General features: G+C 39.5%; 1 protein-coding gene across 2 annotated transcripts in view; it reads right to left on the minus strand.

Moving 5' to 3' along the window:
* Positions 1 to 1,705: 1,705 nt before the first annotated feature.
* Positions 1,706 to 24,127, minus strand: part of ZCCHC14 (zinc finger CCHC-type containing 14) — a 90,704-nt gene continuing 68,282 nt past the window's right edge. Inside the window, exons 3-13 of one of the 2 annotated variants that reach the window (XM_043526350.1) lie at positions 23,638 to 23,714; positions 18,838 to 18,909; positions 18,523 to 18,632; positions 16,210 to 16,304; positions 16,059 to 16,113; positions 14,487 to 14,754; positions 12,459 to 12,550; positions 8,419 to 8,546; positions 7,802 to 7,942; positions 6,273 to 7,715; positions 1,706 to 3,077 (exon numbers count right to left, since the gene is read on the minus strand). In XM_043526350.1, the coding sequence (XP_043382285.1) occupies positions 3,022 to 3,077; positions 6,273 to 7,715; positions 7,802 to 7,942; positions 8,419 to 8,546; positions 12,459 to 12,550; positions 14,487 to 14,754; positions 16,059 to 16,113; positions 16,210 to 16,304; positions 18,523 to 18,632; positions 18,838 to 18,909; positions 23,638 to 23,714 (2,537 nt within the window). In that variant the 3' untranslated portion in view covers positions 1,706 to 3,021. The remainder of the gene's footprint in view (positions 3,078 to 6,272; positions 7,716 to 7,801; positions 7,943 to 8,418; positions 8,547 to 12,458; positions 12,551 to 14,486; positions 14,755 to 16,058; positions 16,114 to 16,209; positions 16,305 to 18,522; positions 18,633 to 18,837; positions 18,910 to 23,637; positions 23,715 to 24,127) is intronic. The other variant, XM_007059289.4, reaches the window with a different exon arrangement.

The raw sequence follows: 24,127 nt of genomic DNA on the forward strand, positions 1-24,127 counted from the left end.
TCTCAGGTATCCTATAGTGCAATCTAGTTTGTAAACTAGATATTCTTACACTGCCAGGGCAAAGATATGAGTAAAAAGCTTATTCTGTGTCTATTTTCCATATCTGGACATACAGAAATGGTATTATGAGCTGGTTCTTTCAGTCACTCTAGACAAACTAATTTGAGAGGAAAGATGGACTTGTGCCTTTTAAAATGGATTATATAATTAAAGTGCTCTGTTTCAGCTCACCAACTTTGGTTGTTCTTGGTACAAACTGAACAGATTACGCTAGCAAAATCAGCAGCCATGATTTAGGGAAAGCTCTATAAACAATACTTGCTCTTCAAACATTTCTACATTAAGCTCCACTTCCTTCCATTTACTCAGGTTCTTCTGAGTTTGAATTTGAAATCAGACTTAAAAGGTAATTTTTAAAGATAGTTAAGTGCACATTAATCAGCCTAGGAAATATCAGCCTTAACTTTACATAAAGGAAACATTCTTTAAGAGAAGAATTCTGAATGCAGGAATGAAACCATTTTTGAAGACGCTAACTGGATAAAAGTTCAGTTTAATAATCCTTGTTACCCTTTTAATGTGCAGTGAATATTAAACAGACAAGACTATACTTCGCAGCCTTACCCATGAAACAAAATGCAACTGGTATAGAAAACAAGAATTTTTTTTTTTGTTGGTTTTTGTTAGTTTGAGAGAGGGCTTTTAATCCTTGCATGTGTGTTGAAATAGTTTAAATACAGTTCAATTTTAAAATAGTCTTTTGTTTAAAAAAAGTGAAAAAACGTGAAAGTTTGGCTTTCAGCACATGTTCCAGGCTACTGGAGAGACCATCAAAATCCTGTAGTAAACATTTTAAGTGAAAACTGCAAGTTCCCTTTAACATACCGTATGACAGCTTTTTTGTACTATTGTTTCAAGCTCATTAAGGCGAAGTAAATTGCATTGTCAGTTCTCATCACGTTAGTGTTGCGGATTTGAAAGTTGCTCATGAGACCATTCTATGTAACCACCTCAAAATACAGACATAGCAAACAATTGTTTCAACACTGTCTATAAATACTGTGTAGTGTGAACAGAGCTGAGGATACAGAAGTATGGCGTTTCTTCATTGCATAGAAATAAGAAACAACAGAAATCTTGTTATTTTTGAAAAACCAAATGTTACACAACTTCAGGCTTTGGTTTCTATAAGCCAAAAAACTGTATGACCTCCAAAGGAAAACTGGGACAAGTTTGGTGTCTTGCCATCTCACGTTACAATGCCTCTTTATCAATACTAATTCATCATATTGTCCTGGCCTGTTGTTGCTTTTGGGTGAGGCTGACAGTTTTGAGAAAATGGAACTGAAAGATGTCCCAGACATTTAACTTCTAACATTTGCCATTAAAATCTTGACTGACAATTTATTGCATTAGCTACTTAAACTAACACTTCAGTAGCTAACGCCGGATCTACCCTGAGGAGCTTTGCGCACACATAAAAAGTGTCTTGCACTGGTATGGCTTCCTTGCTTTCCAACCAGAGCAAGATGCACCAGTACAAGTGCTATTTATTCTGGCATAGCACCTCTACCCTCGGGTTTGCACTGGCGTAGCTATACAGGTGTAAAAAAATCCCACAAGGTAAACAAGGCCTCAGATATTAAAGCTGCATACTCTAATCTGGAAAACAAGAGTCACTTTAAATTTCAGGCCATTTTTAAAAAAAAAGGCCACACCCATTGCAGCCTGTGAAATTCCTTGGGCAAGACAGGACAAGACCTTTTCAATTCAGCAACATGAGCTTTGTTTGGCTTCCGCCTAACTCTTAATTAAAACTTGCCAACTCAAAATTATGTATGCTAGGTAGTTAACACCAAAATTAGTAATCTGGAGTCTACTGCCACAAAGAAGGCTGACAGTAAATCCTTAAAAGTCTTCAAAATGATGACGTTTACTACCCTTTACATGTTTGAATTCCTCCCCTCTGACTCCTGTAGCAAAAGCCCTGGGGTACGAGTCAGTTTCATTACATAAAGTAAAGCAACAGCTTGCTAACTCTGCTGCCAGAGATTATTTTTAGGATGGTTTAAAATTCATTTACAAAAGCAGAGTAGTAAGGTTTCTGTGAAAGAGACCTATACACAGTAACAGGACTTAAAAGGTGTTTCATGTATTACATAAAAAAACTCCTCTTTTGTGAAGCCTTTATGGCCCTGGAGTCTCTGGGACTTGGACCCTTGGAAAACTAAGTTACTTCCACTGCTGGTAACCCACTTCTATCTAGTAATAATGGCGGCAGTGAGAGTAAGGTTGTTTCCAGAAGGAAACGAAACTGCCATGTGTGTTCTTTTGGAAGGGAAAGGAGAGAATTATTTAAGATTTTTATTGTGTAGTAAATCGCATAGCCTGCTGGTGCCAATGTTTAAAGGTTGGAACTTCTTTGCCTCTTGCACTGGTCTCGGAGTGACACTGTCTGCTAAAAGTGCAGAAGCCTGAATAGTTTTACATTCTTCTGTAGTGCAATCCTTAAAAATCCCAGAGATTAGTGCCTGATTACTTTTGAAAAAAAGCAGCCATTTTACCTAGCCCAGGGTTTCAAAGGCTAGCTGGCACACAGCCGCTCACACCTTCAACCTCCAGCTCTCATTTCAGATCACACTGTAGTAGCTGCCCTGGAGTTATCCTTTTCTTTGTAGAAGGTCCAAAGATGGCAACATTCTTCAGCAGAAGTGTGTAGGGTGGTTGGTTTTTTTTGCATTTGCAACAGAAAATGTAGTTGGCCAACTTCACCTGCCATCCACTGCGCATCAATCGCATGATCCGTATTAGGCAAGTTCCAACTCCAAGATCTAAGCTTGAATTTTGGCGATCAAAAATGGGTTTGATGCACCCCTAAGCTAGATTTTCTACCTGTCTAGTAAAGTAAAGCACCTTTGGATTAAAAAACACATTAAAACTTAACAGTAATGGACTTCTCAGTTTTGTATTTAAAATTCCTTATCTCCATGGCTTACAATGTTCTCTTGGCAGAGAAAATTATCAGTCTGTGGAGTCAAGACTTTCAGCTGGAGGGGCATATTTCAGCCTAAAAGTACCTGTAGAAGAGGGAAAGAGGGGGAAAGAAAGTCAACAATGCAAACCTTTTTTAGCAGTTCTCTCTCACAGCATTTTAAATATCGGCTTCTTACAGATTATGCAACAGCATTATAAAATGCTATAATTAAAAAAAAATGGATTTTTTAAAATTTAGATTAAATACTTTTCTTTTAAAAATAAACCCATTTAAAATTGATTATAAAATAACCTATGTTAAGGCCTAAATTTAGTATACTCTATAAAATTATTTAAAATTAAATTAAATTAAAAATTAAATACCAAATAATGCACTACATTTGTGCTACTTTTGGGCAGGTCTACACTAGAAGTGCTACATCGGTGCAGCTGCGCCAGGGTAGTGCATCTGGTGAAGACGCTCTATGCTGACTGGAAAGCGCTCTCCCCTCGGCATAATTACTCCACCTCCACGAAAGACGGAAGCTATGTTGGTGGGAAATCATCTCCCGCCAACATAGCGCCAGCGTGGACAGCGCTTAGCTCGCCGTAACTTGCGTTGCTCAGGGGGGTCTTTTTCATACCCCTGAAAGACGTAAGTTAGATCGACTTAAGCGGTGTTGTAGACCTGCCCTAAGTTTTACAGAAAGTCAAGCCACTGAACTGATGGAAGTCACTGGCTAAGCAACAACCTGGTTCTAGGTGAAGTGCTAAGCCAGCTTTTGACAGCAGTCGCCTCAGGCACAGAGAGAATGTTTGCATTCATTTCAGTTTATTCAACTAGTTAAGTTCAGTAACTTGTTCATTCAAAGTTAAGAGAGGGACTGAGAACTGAAAAAGCAGGAAAACTTGTTTTCCTCTTCCAATATGAGTAAAAACTAGGTGTGGGAGGATGACATCTACTAGTTCTAAAATCTTGAAGACATCATGACCAGAAGTAATCAGATACTACTACTTGTTCAAAAAAGTTTTAAATGTACTTTTTGATAAACTTACTTTTCCCCTTATGTATCCAGCACACTTAGTTTTATTTAACTACCTTATTTATTTTAACTAATAATACACAATTTTGAAATGTTAAAATACTCTTATGTATTAATTGAATTCAGTTTCCATTCAACTGCAGCTTGACACAAATCACAAGTAAAAAAATTAATCATATTGTAAATAAAGAATGAATCATTCACCATTTACATAAAAATGTAAATAACTAAGAATCTGAATGAATGTATGTTAAACTATATGTGCTTAAATAAATGTGTATAGATGTAATGTAGCCTCCTGGTTAGCAAAAAAGTGCCAAATTATACCAATCAATGAGAATCAGCCTATCATTAGGAAAACAACTGAGGTACAAATGCAAAACCAGACCGATGATATAAATTCAAGTTTCCTGCTTGCTGATGTAAATCATGATTAAGATTGGTGATTAAATAAATCATTTTGATTTAAATCAATCCATCCCCTTACACAATAAAAGCAGCAGCCAACCTCACTCATGAAGTTGACAGGGAGACGTCTACTTTAGGCAGGAGGAGTGGGGAATAAAAACAGCACAACACAGAATGCTGCTGTGGCTAACATGGAACTTCGGGGCAGCAGAAGTTTTAAGATCTTCAAAACTGCAGTAGTTCAGGGCAGTTTTACAGGAGTTGATGAAATGCAGCTTTAACATGGATTGCAGAGCACCATTCTAGTGTTTTAGACTAAGGCTGTGTCTATACTACGGCCCTTACAGCGGCTCAGCTTTACTGCTGCAACTGTGCCACTGTAAGGTCTCCCGTGTAGCCGCTCTGTGCCGATGGGAGAGAGCTCTCCCGCCGTCATAATTAAACCACCCCCAAAGAGCGGCGGTAGCTGTTGGCAGGAGAGTGTCTCCTGCCGACAGCGCTGTCCACACTGGCGCTTTTGTCGGTGATACTTATGTCGGTCAGGCGGGGGTTTTTTCCACACCCCTGACCAACAAACGTTTTGCCAACAAAAGTGCTAATTTAGATAAAGCCTCAGCAGTCGGCTACTGGCCTAGGATTGACTGAGGCAGTGTCACAATTTTCTGAGCTGCCACTATCCAAATTTTAAGTTCTGGAAACAACACTAATTATTATTCATATTTTTAGCACTGCTGGAAAACTCCGCCTATTCTCTAAAAAAAAAAAAAGGATAAGTTCTGATGACATTTTCTGTACTATCTAAACACAAAGAAAGACAGTCCCCGCCCCGAAGCACAACCTAAAATATTGTTTGCGGTGTTGTAGGTCCGTCAGTCCCAGGATATCAGAGAGACAAGGTGGGTGAGAGAATATCTTTTATTGGACCAACTTCCGTTGGAGAAAGACAAGTTTTCAAGCTTATCTTTAGGTCACCGGAAAACGAGCTCTATGTAAGCTCAAAAGCTTGTCCCTTTCACCCACAAAAGTTGGTCCAATAAAAGATATTACATTTCAGATTAGCAAGGTGGGCAAGGTATCACTTTAGTATCACTAGTTCTAGCCAAAAGTCTGCATTTCATTCTGAAAAGTTATACTACGCACGCTATTATTTTAAACACCGAACTTCAGGAAAAGAGACGTTTGACCTCAACATACTCTTGGTAAAGTAACAGTTCACTCCCAAATGTGCCCTGTCCTGATCCAAGGATTTAAAATCTCTTTTGGATGTGCCTTTGCTACAATACTGGAAGATATATACATGCCATGGATCCCACATTTTCAGTAATCACAAGCCAAGTCCCTCAAGAGGATGCAGACACTTCATTACAGATGTTGCACTCTACTTACGTACTTTTTAAAAAAAATGTATGAACTTTGAAGATAATCTTCAAAACAAGAAACAGACAATGGCTCGGGGGCCAAATTCACAGACAGTATAAGCAGCCGCAACACTATTTCAGTCAGTCAATGAAAGTTCAGCCCCTCCATCCCTCGAAGGGAAATTCACTCCTGTGCAGAGGGCCAACACAAGACTTGTAATAGCACTTATGCCCTAAAGCAGGGAACCTGGGGTACACCCAGGCGTCAGCTTAATCTTCTGTGAATTTAGCCCAGAGCGTCTCTCTCTTTTCAAAGACACTTGCTTACAACATGATATTTTTCTGTAATTAAATGAAGACTTGATATAAAGACAAGGAAGGTACCATCATTAGATTTCCGTCACATCCCCACCCGTACAGGTAACTCCCATTCAGATCAACATGCAGTTCCGCACACAGACTAAGCAGCCCCACATCACCGGCTTCTTACCTTGCCGATTGAAATCCATTGGTGGCTGTTTGCAATCCTGAGCTCGGTGACCACTGGCCCCACAGTTGTAACAGGAAAGGTTCCCATTTTTTTTGTGGCTTGAACCATTGCTGTTTCCCATCATTCCTTGTGTCTGATACACCCCTGCTGTTCCTGCCATAAAGTTCTGCACTGGGGGCACTGCAAACGTGGACTGCCCACTCATTACAGAGTCTGGGGTTAAACCACTGGCGTAGGGAGAAGGAACCATTGGAAAAGTCGTGCTGCCGTTGTACTGCTGCGTGTTGATGTAGCCATTACTACACAAAGGACTGAAGGGTAGAAATGGGAAGGTAAACATGGAGGAACCTGAAAACGGGTGCTGGAAATAGTTAGCATAACTGACAGTCATACCACCTGAACCACAGTTCCCACTACACCCACAGGAACTACACACCATGCACCCAGGCGGCTGCTGCTGCTGATGGTGGTGGTGATGATGATTCTGATTTGGTACTGGGATACTCCCTGCAGGTCCACTACTACTGCTGTTGCTGCTGTTATAGAAATTGTTCTCGGCAACAGACGAAAGTGTGGGGCTGGAACTGGGGGCAGGACAACTGGGCAAATTTGCCATGTTTGCAAATGATGTGGATGGGTGGCTGCCGGAAGAGGCAGTGTTACTGTTTGCACAGAAGCTGCCTGGCATCGGAGCCACTGGCATACTGCTCATTGCAGAAAAGGCAACTTTGGTGTTGGCTGTATATAGAGCAGTCCGGGGATTGATTATTGCAGGAGACACACTTATTTGCATATTGTTGGAGCAGGAAGTTTGTCCAGCAGTGGCAGAATCCATAGGAACAGAAGAAGAAGATACCAGGAGTTTGATGGGTGGACGTGCCATATGGAAGACTGTGCTGGATGTTACAGTGGCAGCAGTACTTGCTTCCGCTATTAATGATGTCTTTTGAGTTGCTTTTATCACTCTGTCCAGAGTTGAAGCATGTACAACTTTGGTTCGAGGACCACAGTTAACAGAAGATGAAGAACTGTTTTCAGGAACTCCTGAAAGTACTTGCAGGGGCTGATGGGGAGATGATGTGGGCATCACATCAACCACTGTATTTCCAAAGCTCTTGTCCATTTTAATGCTGCTTCTAGATCCAGGTGAAGCTTTATTTCTTTCTTCTAAAGACAAAAGTGAATGCACAGAAGAGGAAAGTAGCTTCACGTCTGTATTTCGCTCTGACTTGTGCATTGCATTTAGCATACGGATAGGGCTGATGTGGGTGGAGGCTGCTGTCATCATTTGCATTGGCAAGATGTGGTGGCCAGAAGGATTGGAGCCGGCATCATTCTGCACTGGTAGAACCTGGGCTGTGGGTCTGGCGGAGCTCGAAGTGAAATGATTTAGTAACATCACTGGCTTCTCCTTTTCTGAACTGTCCAAGTGAATCTCTAAACCTAGAGACAGAAAGATCCATAAATACAGCTACTTCACTGGACAGGACAGATCAACACAAACATAAGCTTTGCTTGGTTTTCCTTACGTCTCTCATTCTCCTCAGCACTATCTGAGCTCTCTTCCCTGGTCTGGATCCCCATGGGGCTGGAAGAGGAACTTGAGTACTCAGAAGAACTACCTTCTCGGGGAAGCGGGTGGGCTGGCTGATCCACATCTACACGCAGCTCTAGGGATAAAGAATGCGTGATAAATCAGTTAGAAAATATGAAAACTATTTGCTAAATTGTCATCTAGATGACAAAAGCCTGGTACAATACTGCAGTTTATGATTGTGTCTCCCGCAATACTCTAACCCTTAATACACAAAAACGCTTCAGGCTAGTGGAGATTCACATTGCCCTGAGGAGCAGGAGTCCAAAGAAGTAATGGTTACTCAGCAGCTCAACCAGCTCTTCATATGCAAATCATTCGAATGATAATTGTATGTTTGTCTCACTCAAATATCACCAGGAACAAGATTCCTCATGCAATCAACTAAGTTTTGGAAGAATATGATCACAAAGGACTGACACAAATAAAGCAATTCAATTTTAATTTGAAGTTGGGGCAGTAAAACTATGAGCTTGCTACTGTGCAAGAACATATCCATCCTATAACCTTATAGCTTAAGATGGTGCACTTTTCTTTATATTGCTTATTTACCTGCAGCATGGTTGCCACGAATACTCTGGATAGGCCCTACATGAGTAGTAGGAGGGACCCTTGCCACTCCACTGCTGGTAACTGAAGATGATGTTGCTGGATTTAGGCACCGTTTCTCTGATTTTTCTCTACAGTGAATGGGGTGGAGGGGAAAAAACAATTGGTTAAAACAATTTGGTATTTAAACAGATTTCTGAATAAAATTGAGGCAGATGGGGTCTATGTTGTCTAACTCAGTCATCTGTAAAAAGATTATGCTCAATTTACGATGCACAAATATGAATATGTGGAAATTAAATCAATCCTAACCACTGCTTCTTGCCAGCATTTACATTGGTCTTTCTTGTTATATGGTATTATTCTGAGCCACTTATTTGTACAAGGTATTGAGGATAAAATATCACAAAAGGAGAAACTGATTTCTATCTGATTAACTAAATACAGTGAAACAGAGAGCTAGCCCTTCATTCCAAAGATGAAGAGGAAGCTAAATGTTGAGAATTTAAGAGAGAAATTAAATGTGATTCAAACTTTACAAAACCTAAGGCCTGGTCTACACTACAAAGTTAGGTTGATGTAAGTCCCTGTGCATCAAATGCCTCATTGTGCATGAGTCAAGACTCAAATGTGTCTCTGGCCAAAATAAGCGCCCTGTTATGGCAATGAGTAGCACCACCTCCCTGAACAGCGTGGAGCCACAATCAACCTACTAAGGTTGATGCAGGGTGAGTACAGACACTGCACAACCTTTGTCAACCCAAACAGTCCTCCATCAGCTGTCCCACAGTGCCCCATTCCCTGCAACAGTGACTGCTTTGGTCACAACTGTAAATGACAAAAGCCTCCCCATTGTAAAACCCTCTGCATATTTCTGAAATGCCTTTTCCTGATTGCCCACCTTAGCTGCTCTCCCTTGTTGTATACAACTGCCCAATAGACCATGCTGGCTCCACACCCTAGAAGCACTCCTGCCTGGATTAGACAGCACAGCTACGGACGAGCTGTAGAAACATGGTCATCTACAAATAGATGGCACAGGGAACACAAGCAAAGGGGTATAACAGAGATCAGCAGCAATGCCGCATGAAAGCAAAGGAACTGTGGCTGGTATACCACAACATCAGAGAGGCCAACAAATTATCTGGTGCTGAGCCACAGACTTTCTGCTTTTATGAGCTACATGCATACTTGGCAGAGACCCCACCAACACCCTGCAAACCACTATGGATACCTCAGAGGAGCCCAAAACAGAAACTTCCACTGTGAACAAGGAGGAGGAGAAGGGGGGAGATGTGGCGGGGGGAGGCAGCAATGCCACAAGCCAGGACCTGTTTGAGACTCCACCACAGTCTAACCGGTCCTGCCAGCCAAGCCTGGAGGAGCCCAATGAAGGGGAAGGGACCTCTGGTTCTTGTGTTATGTGAAGGGGTAAATAACACTTCCTTATTCACTTTCTCCATACCAATCATGATTTATACATCCTCCCTTAGTCATCACTTGTCCAAGATGAACAATCCCAGTCTCTTTACTCTCTTCTCACACAGAAGATGTTCCATACCCCAATCATTTTTGTTACCCTTCTTTGTATCTTTTCCAATTCTAATATATCTTTTTTGAAGTGGGTCAACCAGAGCTGCATGCACTATTCAAGGTATGGGCATAGCATGGATTTATATAGTGGCATTATGATATTTTCTGTCTTATCATCTCTCTGTTTTCTAATGGTTCCTAGCATTGTTAGCTTTTTTGACTATTACATATTGAGTGGACGTTTTCAAAAAACACTAAAACAGTTTTAAAACAAACATTTCCCCGCAGCAGAGACCTCAAATATATGGTTAGCTAGATGTATTTATGTGGCCCACTTGGCATATTTGGACTCTACAGAGCTGCCCTTTCAAATGTAAAGCTAGTGTTTTCCAATGTGCATCACTTTGCATTTATCAACACTGAATTTCATCTGCCTTTTTGTTGCCCAGTCACTCAGTTTTGTGCGATTCTGGAATCCCTGTGCTGGAGCGAGCTCAGCACACAGATCCAGGAATGTGGCCTTTTGCATCCAAAAGTTCTGCAGCCGCTTCTCGTTGTCTGAAACCTGCATTAAAATGTGATCCCACCACTCAGTGCTTGTTTCTTGGACCCAAAAGCTGTGCTCCACCATCTGAAGCTGCTCCATGAATGCCAACAACAACCTTGGATTGTTTTTCGCTATGTCTCAGCAAACTGTCCTCAAAGAAATCCTGATGTCCTCCATTGTTGCGGTACTTCCTGCGCGTGTGCAGATACAGGAGAATCATGCGTCTTGTACTTGCGGCGTCCATGAGAATAGCACAGAGCTCTGCGGGCTCCATGCGTCTGTCAGAGATGGTGGACTCTGAGAAGTGCTGAGCAGGTTTGTGGGATTTTTTTTTTAAAAAGTCATGAAAATGATGGGATATGGATGGCATTATGGGGTGGAGAGAGCTGCATGTTGGGAACTTGACCCCTCGCTCCCAGAGATCCCTGCACGACTCATTTCTACCCCACAACATATTGCGAAAAGTTCCCAACAGGCTTTGAGCTGGAGAGTAGTGCATGGCACACTGGGATACCTACCCGTGGTGCACTGTATTTTGCATCGACACAAGCACTTCTGGCATGTATGCGCAGCGCCAGTGCAAACAACCAAGTATGCCCAAGAGACATTCAAGCTTCAGTGGCTGCATGCCAATGTAACTTGTGTCAACCAAAGTTTGTAGTGTAGACAAGGCCTTCAACTAATCAAAATGTTGGGACGGGACTGTGGTGCGTGAACCTAAACACTGGAACAGGTTTAAAATAAATATTTCCCTGCAGCAGAGACATCAAATACATCGTCAGCTAGGTGCATTTATGTGGCCCACTCCGCATATCTGGATTCCACAGAGTTAACCTTTCGAATGTAAAGCAACTGTAACCAACGCAGTGTTGTTTGCCTGAGTCTGCAGAGAGCACAGATGAATATCGCACAAATGTGAACCCCCCCCTCACTTCTGTATTAATCTGGTTTGGGGGATAACCCCAAAGCTCCATGACAACAGCTATTTATTTACAGGTCATTTCATCAGACAGGATGGGAAACAAGTGAAAGTGAAGCAAAGGGATGAAGGGGTTTGGAAGTTGCTTCCGGGAAGAAAATGCAGAGAAAAGAAAGCAGGAAAGTAAAAAAGAGAAGGAGGATAGGGAAAGGAGAGAAACACAGGACAGAAAGAGCATTGTTGCTAATGGTGAGAATGTTTTGCCACTGAGTGATGCTGAATTCAACCTTAATAATATTGAAGACAAGCAGGAGTTTAGTTACTATATACAGGGCATATGCCACCTTTGATCTTGATGCAAATATCCCACTGACATGAGTTGCTATTCCATGGTAAACTGAGGGGAGTAGGTAATCCTAAATTTATGCTCCAGTTAACAATTTAAAATGGAACTTGGCCCTCTTGAAGTTTACACATCTACCCTACAATGTCTGGGATTCAAATACTGCAGTTCTGAAAACTTAAAATTGAAAGTGACTTTCCTTGTCCAACCTGAGATAAATTAGAAAACAAACACAGGAAGACCACAAATAGTGAAAAATAATGTGGATTTTTAAAATTCTTTCAATGTTAATAATTTAAGGAGTAATTAGTAGCATAGTTCAAGAAATTTGTTTACTTTATGGGTAGGTTAACAGTGTCCCTTTGAAGTTGAGTTCACCAATTCTTTTATGTGCTTATCTTATCGGCCTTGAATAATCAATAATAAAACAATAAGTACTAAATATAAATAACCCACATTTTCAAAGTGCTTTTCAAACTAATTAAGTCTCCATACCCCCCTGAAAAAGAAGTACGATCCAGATTTACATATAGGTAAAGCCTAGAAGGTTTAACAATTTGCTCTGTCCTCAGAGCAAAACCCAGAGTAAAACTGGGATTAAATTCAAGGAGCTTGTACAATTCTAGTGCCATCTAACCATATTTTACAAACTGAAAAAGCCAGACAGACTACACACCACTCCCCACAACACACATACTTACTTTTCCAATTCCAGCTGGGTCTTGAGTTTTTTCTTTGCTCCCATGGTGAGGGATTCAAACTTATTCAGATCTTCTTCAGTAAGGCTCAGAAACTTTTATAGGAGGAAATATGGAGCTGATTTTACAGTGTGCAATATATGGATACATACATTTCAAAAGACCCTATTGTATTCTCAGTGACTTCCAATTCTGAGAAGCACCTTGAAGACTCTTGTTTTAAACATGTATGTGGATTTTAATAAGTTTTATTCCAATTTTAAACTAAAGATTTAGGGCAGTATAAAAATGGAGGACTTGGATATTCCTAAGAGTTTTTTAGATTAATTACAAATATACTGTTAAAATATTTGCCTATATTGATAATTCACAGTAAAGACAACATAGTCCGTGTGCATACTGAAAGCCAATTTTGTATCATAAATGAGCCAAATAAATTGGCTTAAAAATAAATTTTAAGTTCTGATTTCCTAAAAAAACCCTCCCATTTTGAGACTTCTCCCCAAGGTATCTAATAATTATCTGGCAACTATAGGAATGATATAGCATACAGGAAACAGGTAATTTTGGGGTTAGTCAATTTGGTGCAAGAAATATTTGACAAATTTTGGGAAGGACAAGTTGTAAGGGGCAGATTAAGATTGCAAATTTCTACCACTCCTCCCTTCAATGAATACTTAATGTACATAGCACGAGGACTAGCTCAATGAGGGTAAGACTGTAACAGAATGCAGGGCCATTAACTACTTCCCAGCACACAAGGAGGCTGCTGTAATGTCAGAAGCGGAATGATGCCGGTGGCAAGGTGGTGAGAGATGAGTGAACCGTAGGTTGGGGATTCTTTTGGTTTTGTTTGTTTTGTTTATGATAAATTGTTTTTGACTTACACTGATGAAGATCTACTGCTGAAAAAGTCATTCTGATTACTGCTGCTTTATTTCAGCTGACTCAACCCAGAGTATACCAGTTGGTTATCAGAAGTTAAAATGTAATTTATTTTCTCTGAATGTGTCATTTAACACAGAAATCATTTAGCTATCACATCTAGAGCAGAGTTCAGTTTTGTTGCATGGGTCAATCTAGTTGCAAAGATACTGTGACTATTTTTCAGCAGAATATACATACCAATATAAGCACATCAGTTGTTTGAAAATAAAAGTCAAACATTAAAATATGCACAATTTTGTCAGGAAAAGGAAAAATGACTATATATATTTTTCCTCTCTGAATGAGGAAAATCAAATTAGAAAACTGTGGCCTTAGGCCATCCTCATTAAAATAATACCTTTCAAGCCATGCTGCAGTGCTGAAAAAATCATTGCAATTCAGAGCCATGACTTAAAAGAATCAGAGTAAATACTTAATCCACCAGAGGGCACTCAAAGTTCAAATATAATAAGAGGAGGAGGTTAATTTTACAACATGTATATTACAGATAGAGCTGCATATTATAACAAGTACTTACATTCATCTGATTAAAGCCAATGTACTTCAATGGCATTCATGACACTTTTTATGCAAATATTCATGCAATGCAAGTGATTTTTGTTCACAACGTTTGTGGAAAATGAAAACATCCAACACTCATGCACATGTGTACCCACACAGAAGCTCACTTCAGAAGTGAATCTTGACATGCATTTGGATAACCAAGGCTTTTACAAATAAGAGGGAAAAAAAATCAAACAAGAAAGAGAATAAACTATGACTTAGATGACTTATTGCACATCAAAGGATGAATAGTGAACAGGAAGAGCAAAGGGGGTTTGTAATAAGCCAGACGTTGAGAATTCTGAACAAACTAGGAAATATTTAAAGCAAGTCTCTGGATAGTTCATACACAAAAACAGGAGGCCATTTAATCAAATAAAGTGTTCCTACAAATAGTTTGCCCAGCTCTAGCTACAAATATCAGCCAGTCTAAATGTAGACATTAGCCTATTTTGCCATTTTGCTTTTCTACACATGCTAGAGAATATACGGCTTATTTAAACAACAGATTCCTTTCTCCTATTTAGCCCACCACTTTACCTTCTCCATTGTGAGTTGTTTGAAGACAGGATAATACTTGTGCAACCGCAGTTTCCTGAGCCAGTCTAAAATCCCATTTTGCTCCTGGGTCTGGGGCGTCTGTGAACTGGAAGACAACATGGGTGAAGAGGTGTCCATTTGGGAGCGGTAGGCTAATGATGAGCCTGTACTCCCTGAATGAGAGCAGTGGGGGACTGCAACTGAAGAAACAGCTGAGTGCTGTACATGATTCTGTGAAGACTGAATACCAGCTACTCCACATATAGGTCTGCAAAATAGAAAAATAATTTGATTTAGCATACCGAATTACTGCCATGCAGAGTTCAGTCAGTATGATCATACACACACACCCATTCACCAATAAAATAAAGGACAAGGTTTCAGGGATCCAACATATTGCTCATTTTATAAGTTACTGATTTATACTTTTAAAATCCTACACTGCTAATACAATGGAAACAGTACAGGTTGTCTAATATTAAAGTTGAGATTCCAACACTGGCATAGCTTTCCCCATCAATGCAATATATAAAAAAATCCATTGTGAAATGGTTTTTATACATGTGGAGTGAGTGAATCTATTCAGTTACCATTATTTTCCCCCTTGGTCTTTCCACTTCCAGAAACAAAAATCACCTCTCAATTGTAAAGTATTCATTACTCAATTTCTGGATTTGTCAAATCCTAAGCAAAAAGGCAGGAATATGTCTTTCCTTCTCTTCTCACAGCTGCCTTGAGCCTCTGTTGGAAGAGGTCAGTGTCCTCCCTCAGGAGAGCCAGATTCACAGTTTGAAAAACACTGACCCCTTAAAGGGAGACACTCAACTGAAGTATGGAGGAAACACTATGATGGGCCTCTAACAAAACCTAGGTGATATTAGAGAAGACCATGGCTGTGTAATTATGGCTGCCTGAGGATTATTATTATTTACTACTTGTATTCTGGTATTGCCGATGAGACCCCAATCAGGGATCAGGGCCCCATTGTGCTAGATATGGTACACACACATATAAAGAAAAGATGCTCCCTGCCCCAAAGAGCTCATCATGAAAGCAGAGAGCGAACAACAACAAATGGATACAAGCTACAGGTGGGGCAGTGCGAGATAACAGTGAGACAAGTATGACTAATATAATAAGCAATAATCATAGGGAATTCTTCCACCACTGTGGTCAGCTGGTTCTAACAACAGTAGGAGTACTGATGTAAACTGACTGTCACAGTTTTACCATTCTCAGCAATTTTGCTCAGGGCAGGTAAAAACACCACACAAAAAATGCCAGCTGCTTGTCTATGCTAGAGCTCCCACCTCTGCAAGCATGAGTACAGCTGTGCACCAATGCTAACATTTCCTAAAATCTTCAGTGTAGACAAAATCAGTGAAACCATAGCTTTCAGAGTTCACTGCGCTGAGAGTTCAACAGATTAACACAGGTGAGCATGGACCCCCAAGTGCATATAACAACACTGCATATATAAAAAAACCCTCTCTCGAACAAGGGCATGCAGATAACTACGTAAGTGAAAGAATTTTACAACTCTACATTGGACACAGAAGCCAGGTATCTCACCTTCCAGATGCACCCAGCGTAGTGACTACTTTATAGAGAGAGGGGTTGCCAGGACCTAAACAACAGGGAGATTAAAAAAGTTTTGACTGGCATCAGTTTACTAGATTTATGTCAATAATATGCGCATTTTAAACTGTTTACTTAAACTCACTTGAACTCTGAAGTTGCTGGGAAGAAGATGAAGTGCTGAAGAATTTCTTGACATGGTCATTTTTCAGCACATGGGAAGGTAAGGATGCCAAATACCTAAAAGTTAATTTACAAAATTATGTTTGTTTTGCAGTTGACCATGAAATCAACATTGAAATCAAGACTGAAATTTGCATTTACCTTTATTTTTTTATTCCTATTGAAGTCATGCTATTCCTTTATACTGTCTCTATTTTGGTTAATAGTTTACATTCAAAGTTGATTTCAGACTTATGAATGCAAGAGGTTGGAACAGAGAACAATTACAAGACAGAGTGTATGAGATAAACTTGAAAATTGCCTCTAAAAATTGTGAAACTAAAGCCCATGAACAATAGCTGTCTACTATTGTTAACGCTAAGCTTTCAAATGAACAGGACGCATAGTGCCTGGCTATATAGTAAAAAAGGCTGTAAAACTGGTGTCACATGTTTTCTGTGAAGCTCATTCCTCTTCTTGGAAACTAAAGATGGCAATCTTCTTGAACTTCATAATGTATAAAACATACATTATATTAATGTGCATTACCAGAGTTTTTCTTAAAAGCAAAAAAATTTGTTTGGTTTTCACCTGGCAAATCAGCTGCATATTTTGAAAGCACTAAAAAAATTGTTGAAAAGTAAGGGAAAAACAGGGGGAAATGTTTTGACTGCATCTTCATACTTGTAATGTCTAAAAAGACATTGAGTCAAAAGTTATTTCTATATACAGTTTCCATCCTGAAAGTTCACAGTTCATTTTCATAGTTTACATCAGCAGAGACACGAGTAAGTCACTAATATGAAAAATGAAACCACTACAAACTGGGAGTCTTTATTTTGTAACGTAGTTAGCTTTTTAAAAATAAACGTCTATCTTTCTCTGTTGTGAGGATACAACCTTTGCTTTGTAAAGAGACTCTGCTGCTCTGTTAGCCTAGACTTGTGGAAAACTTTTGCCAAGAAACAATAGCAGTGACAAAGATATGAAGCCTAAAAGAGATTATTTAAATATTAACATTATTTATCATTACAATCTAAGCATACATTTGTTGTCTTTACTCTGGCAAAATGGTGTCCACCAGTGCCGTTCCACCAACAACAGTAATGGGGAAAAAATGCTCTGTCCTGACTAGGAAAACAAGGTGTTTGGCAAGCATACTAACATGTTAATTAGCATGTTTTCCAATAACACTCAGCATTCAGAGCAGACAGGTATCTAAAAAAGTCAGCTTGTAGAACTGCTTGTAGAACTCTTTTAGCACTTTGAAATAAACCAATCAAACCAAGCGCTTGCTCACATCATTTTGCTTGATGGTGTTTCACATTACCGGTAGATAGTTGTAAACTATTATGGTTGGTCCACAATGGCCAAGTGAATCATGTTGGGAAGAGCCTTTTTAAAACCATATATTAATACGGTTTTATTAATAGGATTTATATGCCACTGCAAGTGGGGCGTAAGGACAAATCATAAAGAGACTTAGAAAACAGTTTAGCTCTACAGACACACAAGTGGACCATTTTACATGAGCATAGCTGCTTATTCTACTTTAAAGTAATGGCAACATCACAACAATTTGATTCACATTAACTGTGAGGAACAGCATAATGCCCTGAAAAAGTGTTTAAAAGACATCCTCACATAAATGAGGACTATTACCCAGAAAACCATTTTTTTTGTATTTTTCCTAGTTCTGGCTGTGTTTCTCCATTAAGGGCCCAGACCAATTTTAGAGATCTTACTCAGGTAAAACTCCCATTTGCAAGAAAAGATCTTGTGTGAATATCACAAAAGGCTATATAACTAAAACACAATCTTCAAAAATGCTGACAATTTCATCTTTTTTTCCTGCTACCTCTTACAAGTGATTAACCCAAGTGTGGCCTCTACCTAAATTACATATTGAACAAGCTTAAAACTTCACTCTTAACTCACTTTGTACTGGAAATGATCTAAATGTGCTCACTTTTTCAAGGAACTTTTTCCACCTTAAGGCCGTAATCCATTATTTGCTGCTACCAAGGAGCCCCACAATTTTTACTTCTTCAGAAAGTGTAACATAGTGCAATGTGACCATGCTGATTTCTACACATAGGGTCCAAGTCTGTCAAAACTCTTGTACATTGAAATTAGTGGAATTACAAGCAACTATGTTTGTAAGATCAGGCTCAAAGTTCTTGAAAGTAGTTTAAAATATAGACAAGATGTTTCTATTTCCTGATTCTTCCCCTTCCAACCCCCACTAGGACAAGAAAGCCGAGCAGCAAGTAAAAATTAGCTTTCAGAAGCATACCTAACATCCGATTCCAGGTCCATGTGGTTCCTTTCTAGGTAAAATGAATCTGGACCAGCTAGGCAAGGAATGAATTTCTCCAAGTTTTCTTCTGGGTACAGCTGAGATAGCTAAAGGAAGAGGATATTATAAATTGGAAAAAACAGGTGAAAAGGTGGCTTGTTACTTATCATTTGAGGACCCTGAAATAGTTCATGAGTTACACATTTATGGAGTTCAATCTATTCATATTATCTTAGGGTGCTTCTCAGATATAATTGAACAAAATCACATATGGGGACAAAGTACAAAGTAAAGTATTTTAGAGTCCTTTACCTTTGAAATAAATTCAGTCACTTCAGTAGAAGATTTGGTTACCAATATCACTGAAGAATCAGACCACAAGACCTTAAGAAATGAAAAGTGTTCGGTTTAGTAACTAAGCACACAACTCTATGGTTAGCTCTAAGAAACCTGGACTCAATAAACAGCAATGTTTATTTCACCCATTATGTGCATAAAGGCTTGGACCATCTGTATGTTTGGCATAAACACGTTAAAAATTTTTGTTCAAACACAGTTACAGTCCCTCAGCTCACTATTTTTATTTTGAAGATGGCTGCCCACCTTTCTCGCAGTATTTGACTCCTGCTAACTGCCATTATAGCTAAGACTATTCAGAGTTCTTAAAATGTACTTTACATTTTATAGAGCCTTGCCAACTATAGCAAATGTTAACACCAAATGGGAGAAACACTGACTGGAGAAATATTTTCCTCCCATTGTTAACTGAAACAGCTGGTTTGTAGAATCTGAACAACACACCACAGTATGTTACACTGCTCATTTGCAATCAATCAATTCCATATGTAATGCAAAGTTGAGGATCTGAGGAATACATCCCATATAAAATAGCAGAGGCTTAACACTGAAACCTGCAGTTATTCTTCTATCTACACACTTTAGACAGCACCTTGTGTATGTTCTAGAAAAGCAAAGAGATTAACTTCTCTTCCTACCTGCTTTTCTATAATAAGTCCCTACAACTTTTTTTTTTTTTTTTTTTTTTTACCAATATTACATAGACATTCATTGGTTTGTGGCTGACTGGTTTAACTGAGCCAAGAGTAAGAGTATCTTGGCAGAAAGAATATCAGAAAAGGTTGGCTGGCATTGCTGATCCTAAAGATCCTTAGACTGAAAATCCTGAGGTCAAGTGTTTGGAATGCATCTGAATTTTTAACAGTAATGTATGGGAGAAGCCTGTCATTATGTTTTTAAAAAGCAGGAAGTGATTTTTCCACAACACTAGTTTCAATGACAACTGAAAACATACAAGGTTTTTCCAGCCATCAGGATTCTTCCAAAATACTAGTGAGTGGAGAGTAAAATACATTACATAACTGAGGAATTTCCTCTTCCTACAGTTGCTACACCAAACCCAAGAAAGAAAATCCAAGGAGTTTCTACTTCTACAAAATGTCTTCTCCTCTCCCCCCCCTCCATTCATCTCATGCTACATTACCAATTTTCTTTCAGGATTCATGAGCAGTTTCACAAAATATGAAAGGAGATATATTCCCCCCCCCCCCCCCCCCCCGTTCTGTAATAACAATAATTAACATCTGGCAGACCATTTTATGTTTTGATAACATTTTATAGTTCTCAGCATTTACAAAACAATTACATGATTTCCAAATCCATGACAAGTAATTCTCATCACACCAAATTGCTTACTCAGCCTTGCTTCTTTTCCCCATTGCATCTAAGCAGCATATTTGAGGAGTTTTTAACGCTGAGAACCTCAATTTATTGGTTTAGCTAAACTGTACCCTGTCCTTTCAAACAGTTACAGAGCATCAACTTGAAATTATAGTTTCATTTGGAAATTTTGTATCTACTATCTGAATTATTATCACTGAAATTGCAGGGTGAAAACGGTGTATGTTTTATTGTTTGTTTATGTTGTGTATTTGACAACACTGTGTGTGTAGTCAGTATCACAATTTTGTTGATAGTCTAGCATGGCATCTGACACACACACTTTCCCCAGCCTCTCCAAGAGGGTGTTTTCAGTTTTAGGTGTGCAGCTGTTGTTACTGGTAGTAGCAGCAGACACAGAGGAATGGGATGGTGAGGAGTGGTGGGCCCAAGCATGTGTGTTGGCGTTTTGGGGCCTATCCTAAATACATTTCCCTCTCCCTCTCCCCCCGCCCCACACAAAATTAAGGAATTTTAAAAATTCAGGATATTGTTTAAAGGGTACTCTATCAAAAAGATCAAGTTGGTAGTGTCACTTTGAAAAGCCAAGCTTTATTTTGAAACCTCATGTAATATCAATTAGCACTGTCCAAAATATCTCTGAGTTTATGGCCTTATTCTGAGTGGACATGTGCCACAAACCAAGCCCAGTTTCCAGTGCTTGAGATGAGGCGCAGCAAAATGCTTCTCTCTCATCCAATATGACTGATGTGTGTTCTTGAATTCTTAATACAACACTCAGGATATTTCTTTGATTATAAAATAAGGTCACAAATCTATAAAGGCAGTGAGGAAAAAACTAAACAGAGGAAGGAAAATACTCAAGAAAACAGGCTGCTGAATTTCATTTAAATAAGAGTATGGCAAAAAAACAACAACCTGATATGGATGTTAAATCTATCACATAAAGACAGGAGCATGATCAGCTTGTGTCAGACATTGACACTGGCGGTATTACCTTCTGAACCACCAAGCAACGGAAGATGTCTCTATATTGCTCATTACCATAAGGGTCTGCATTTACATCAGAACTTACTCTTTTTTAAAGCCCTTGTCAAGCATACGGTTGTCCGAATTTGGCTTACATGGCAACATGTGGACATGCAATTCTGGAAGGCTTCATATGCTGAATCCTATGGAGCAACTATAACCTTCCTGATCCATAGAACCCCCCAGAAAAAGGGCAAGAGAAAGACTGGACACTACTACCAACACTTCCTGAGCTCATCTTGGTTTCAAACAGCACAATGGAATTTTATCACCTAAGTTCTTTCTAGGAGGGTTGTCTGAGGTGGAGTCTAACACTGAGCTTTTTCTTTAAATTTCTCACCAGTGCACTACCATCACTGCAAGATTTAAGGCAGATAAATGATGTTGTCTATCCCTGTTCAGAGAGGGCTAGGTGGCATAACGATAAAAATTCCAGAAACCATTAACACCTTATCTATATTGAAGTTCGACTGTTGCTAGGACCAGTGGTAGTGAAGTGAAGTGAAGAAATATTTTATTTTTCAGTGTAGATAAGGCCTTATTGTCATTAAAACACAGCACAAATAATCATAAAGTAAAAGTTTAACTTTAATGCAGTCTCAAGCATCTGTATAGCTGTTTGCAAAGGAAAACAGATTGCACTTTGGTGCCTAACCATACAGAAAACTGAAGTTAAGTATTTACCACAGATTTAAGGAACAACATTCTTGTAATTAGCATACAGGACTGGGAATCAAGAGAGCTGGATTTTATTCCTGGCTCTGCCACAGATGCCCTATGTGACTCTGGGCAAGTCATTTATTCGTGTCTTAGTTTCCTCACCTGTAAAATAGGAATAATATGTGTCTCTCAAGGGTATTCTGAAGCTAAATTAACTAAGGCCAGATTCTTCAGTCTGCTAAAGAATGTGAAGTGTACATTCTTTTTGTACAACATGAACAATGTAAAGTGGCCTTAAACTAGCCAGAGAATTCCCCATGTTCAAGGAAACTTTACATGAGTGGAGAGAGCTGCATACGCTGCTTCACTGCCTCCTGCAACAGCCTTCCCACAATCTGCTACGTAAGCCAATGGGTCACAGCAGAATGAAGCGCTGCCACACCCAATCTGCCATTGGCAGGGCAGCTTTGAATGAGGCAGCTGCAGCTGACCCCGTGTGCCTTTGGTTGATCAAATTCTGCTTTTGGTGCGTCACACCCGGAGGTTCTCAGGCATACCAGAATTAAGACAAAAATATATTAAATCCAGACGTTCACAGATTCATAGACTTTAAGGCCAGAAGGAACCATAAGATCATCTTGTCTGACCTCCTGTCGGTGCTCAAGTCATGCTGGAATGCTCTGGAATGGCATTCCAGTATTTCTGACTCAGTTTTCGGCCAGGTTACTGAGCTGTCATCTCTCTTTCCGGAACAGGCCTGAAGCAGAAGGGGTGGAGGTAACAGCGTGAGGAGATGGTGCCTTTTCCTCCTCCACTTCTGCTTCTGGGCCATTCTGGAACGTTCCAGCACTTCTTGTATTTTTTTAATGACTCGAGCACTCCTCCTGTATATCACAGGACATCATATTTTACTTAGTTATTCCTATATTGAGCCCCAAAACCTGTGTTAGACTAAAGCATTACTTGTATTTGGCTAAAGTATATCTTCCGGAAAGGCTTTCTGTCTTGGTTTGAAGACATCAAGAGATGGAGAATCCACCACTTCCCTTGGTGGTTTTGTTCCAGTGGGTAATCATCCTCAATGTTAAAAATTTGTGCCTAATTTCTAATTTGAATATGTCCGGTTTCAGCTTCCAGCCGTTGGTTCTTGTTATGCCTTTCTGGGTAGATTACAGAGCCCTTTAATACCTGGTATTTTCTCCCTGTGAAGGTATTTATACACTGTAATCAAGTCACCTCTCAATCTTCTTTTTTAATAAGTTAAACAGTTTGAGTAAGTCTCGCACTATAAGGCATTTTCTCCAGCCCTCAAATAATTTTTGTAGCTTTTTTCTGTGCTCTCTCTGATTTTTCAACATCCCTTTAAAAATGCGGACAACAGAATTGTACACAATATTCCAGTATCAGTCTCACCAATGCCATACAGAGAGGTAAAAATCCTCTCTACTCTCACTCACTACTTTCCTTTTCATACATCCCATGATTGCATTAGCCCTTTTGGCCACAGCATCACACTGGGAGTTCATGTTTTATAGCCTAGTACCAATCCCTGTGGAACCCCACTAGAAACACTCCCATTCAATGATGATTCCCCACTGATGACTATTTTTTGAGATCTGTCTGTTCGGCCTGAATGTTCCTTAACTGTTTCAAACTTTCACATTCATGTTTTAAGTATTTTCTTCTTTTCTCTCACCCCATTAAAAAAAAATCCTCAAAACTTACCTCAAAGGAATATTCAACATTTCTTTCATTCTTCTTGTGTGCCAATCCCTTTACTTCCACTTTTTCAACACTCACTATTAAAAGTAAAGAAATGAGAAGAATAAGAAGGAAGTCCCCAAACACCAAGAAAACTAGTTATTCTTATCTAGCACCAACGTTTGTTTTGAGAGTGAAGCATGGCAGTATTACAGGCATATACAAAAATAAATTTGCCTCATTCAGTGCACAGGAGGAATGGTGATCATTGAATGGGTAGCTGTTTAATATTTCTTTCAGTTTTCATCATTCAACGTGTATCCACATGACTTAGTTCCTGCACACCATCCAAACCCTGCACTGAACACAGAATTCTTTATTTGCTCATGGTCCTTCTATGGCACCTAAAACCATAGTATCAGAGTTCTTCACAAACACTAATGAGTTTACCGTCAGAACACCCCTGTGAGGAAAGGAGATATTATCATCCCTATTTTGCAGACGGAAACTGAGG

This window comes from Chelonia mydas, chromosome 12, assembly GCF_015237465.2.
Source record: "Chelonia mydas isolate rCheMyd1 chromosome 12, rCheMyd1.pri.v2, whole genome shotgun sequence".
Lineage (NCBI taxonomy): Eukaryota > Metazoa > Chordata > Testudines > Cheloniidae > Chelonia > Chelonia mydas.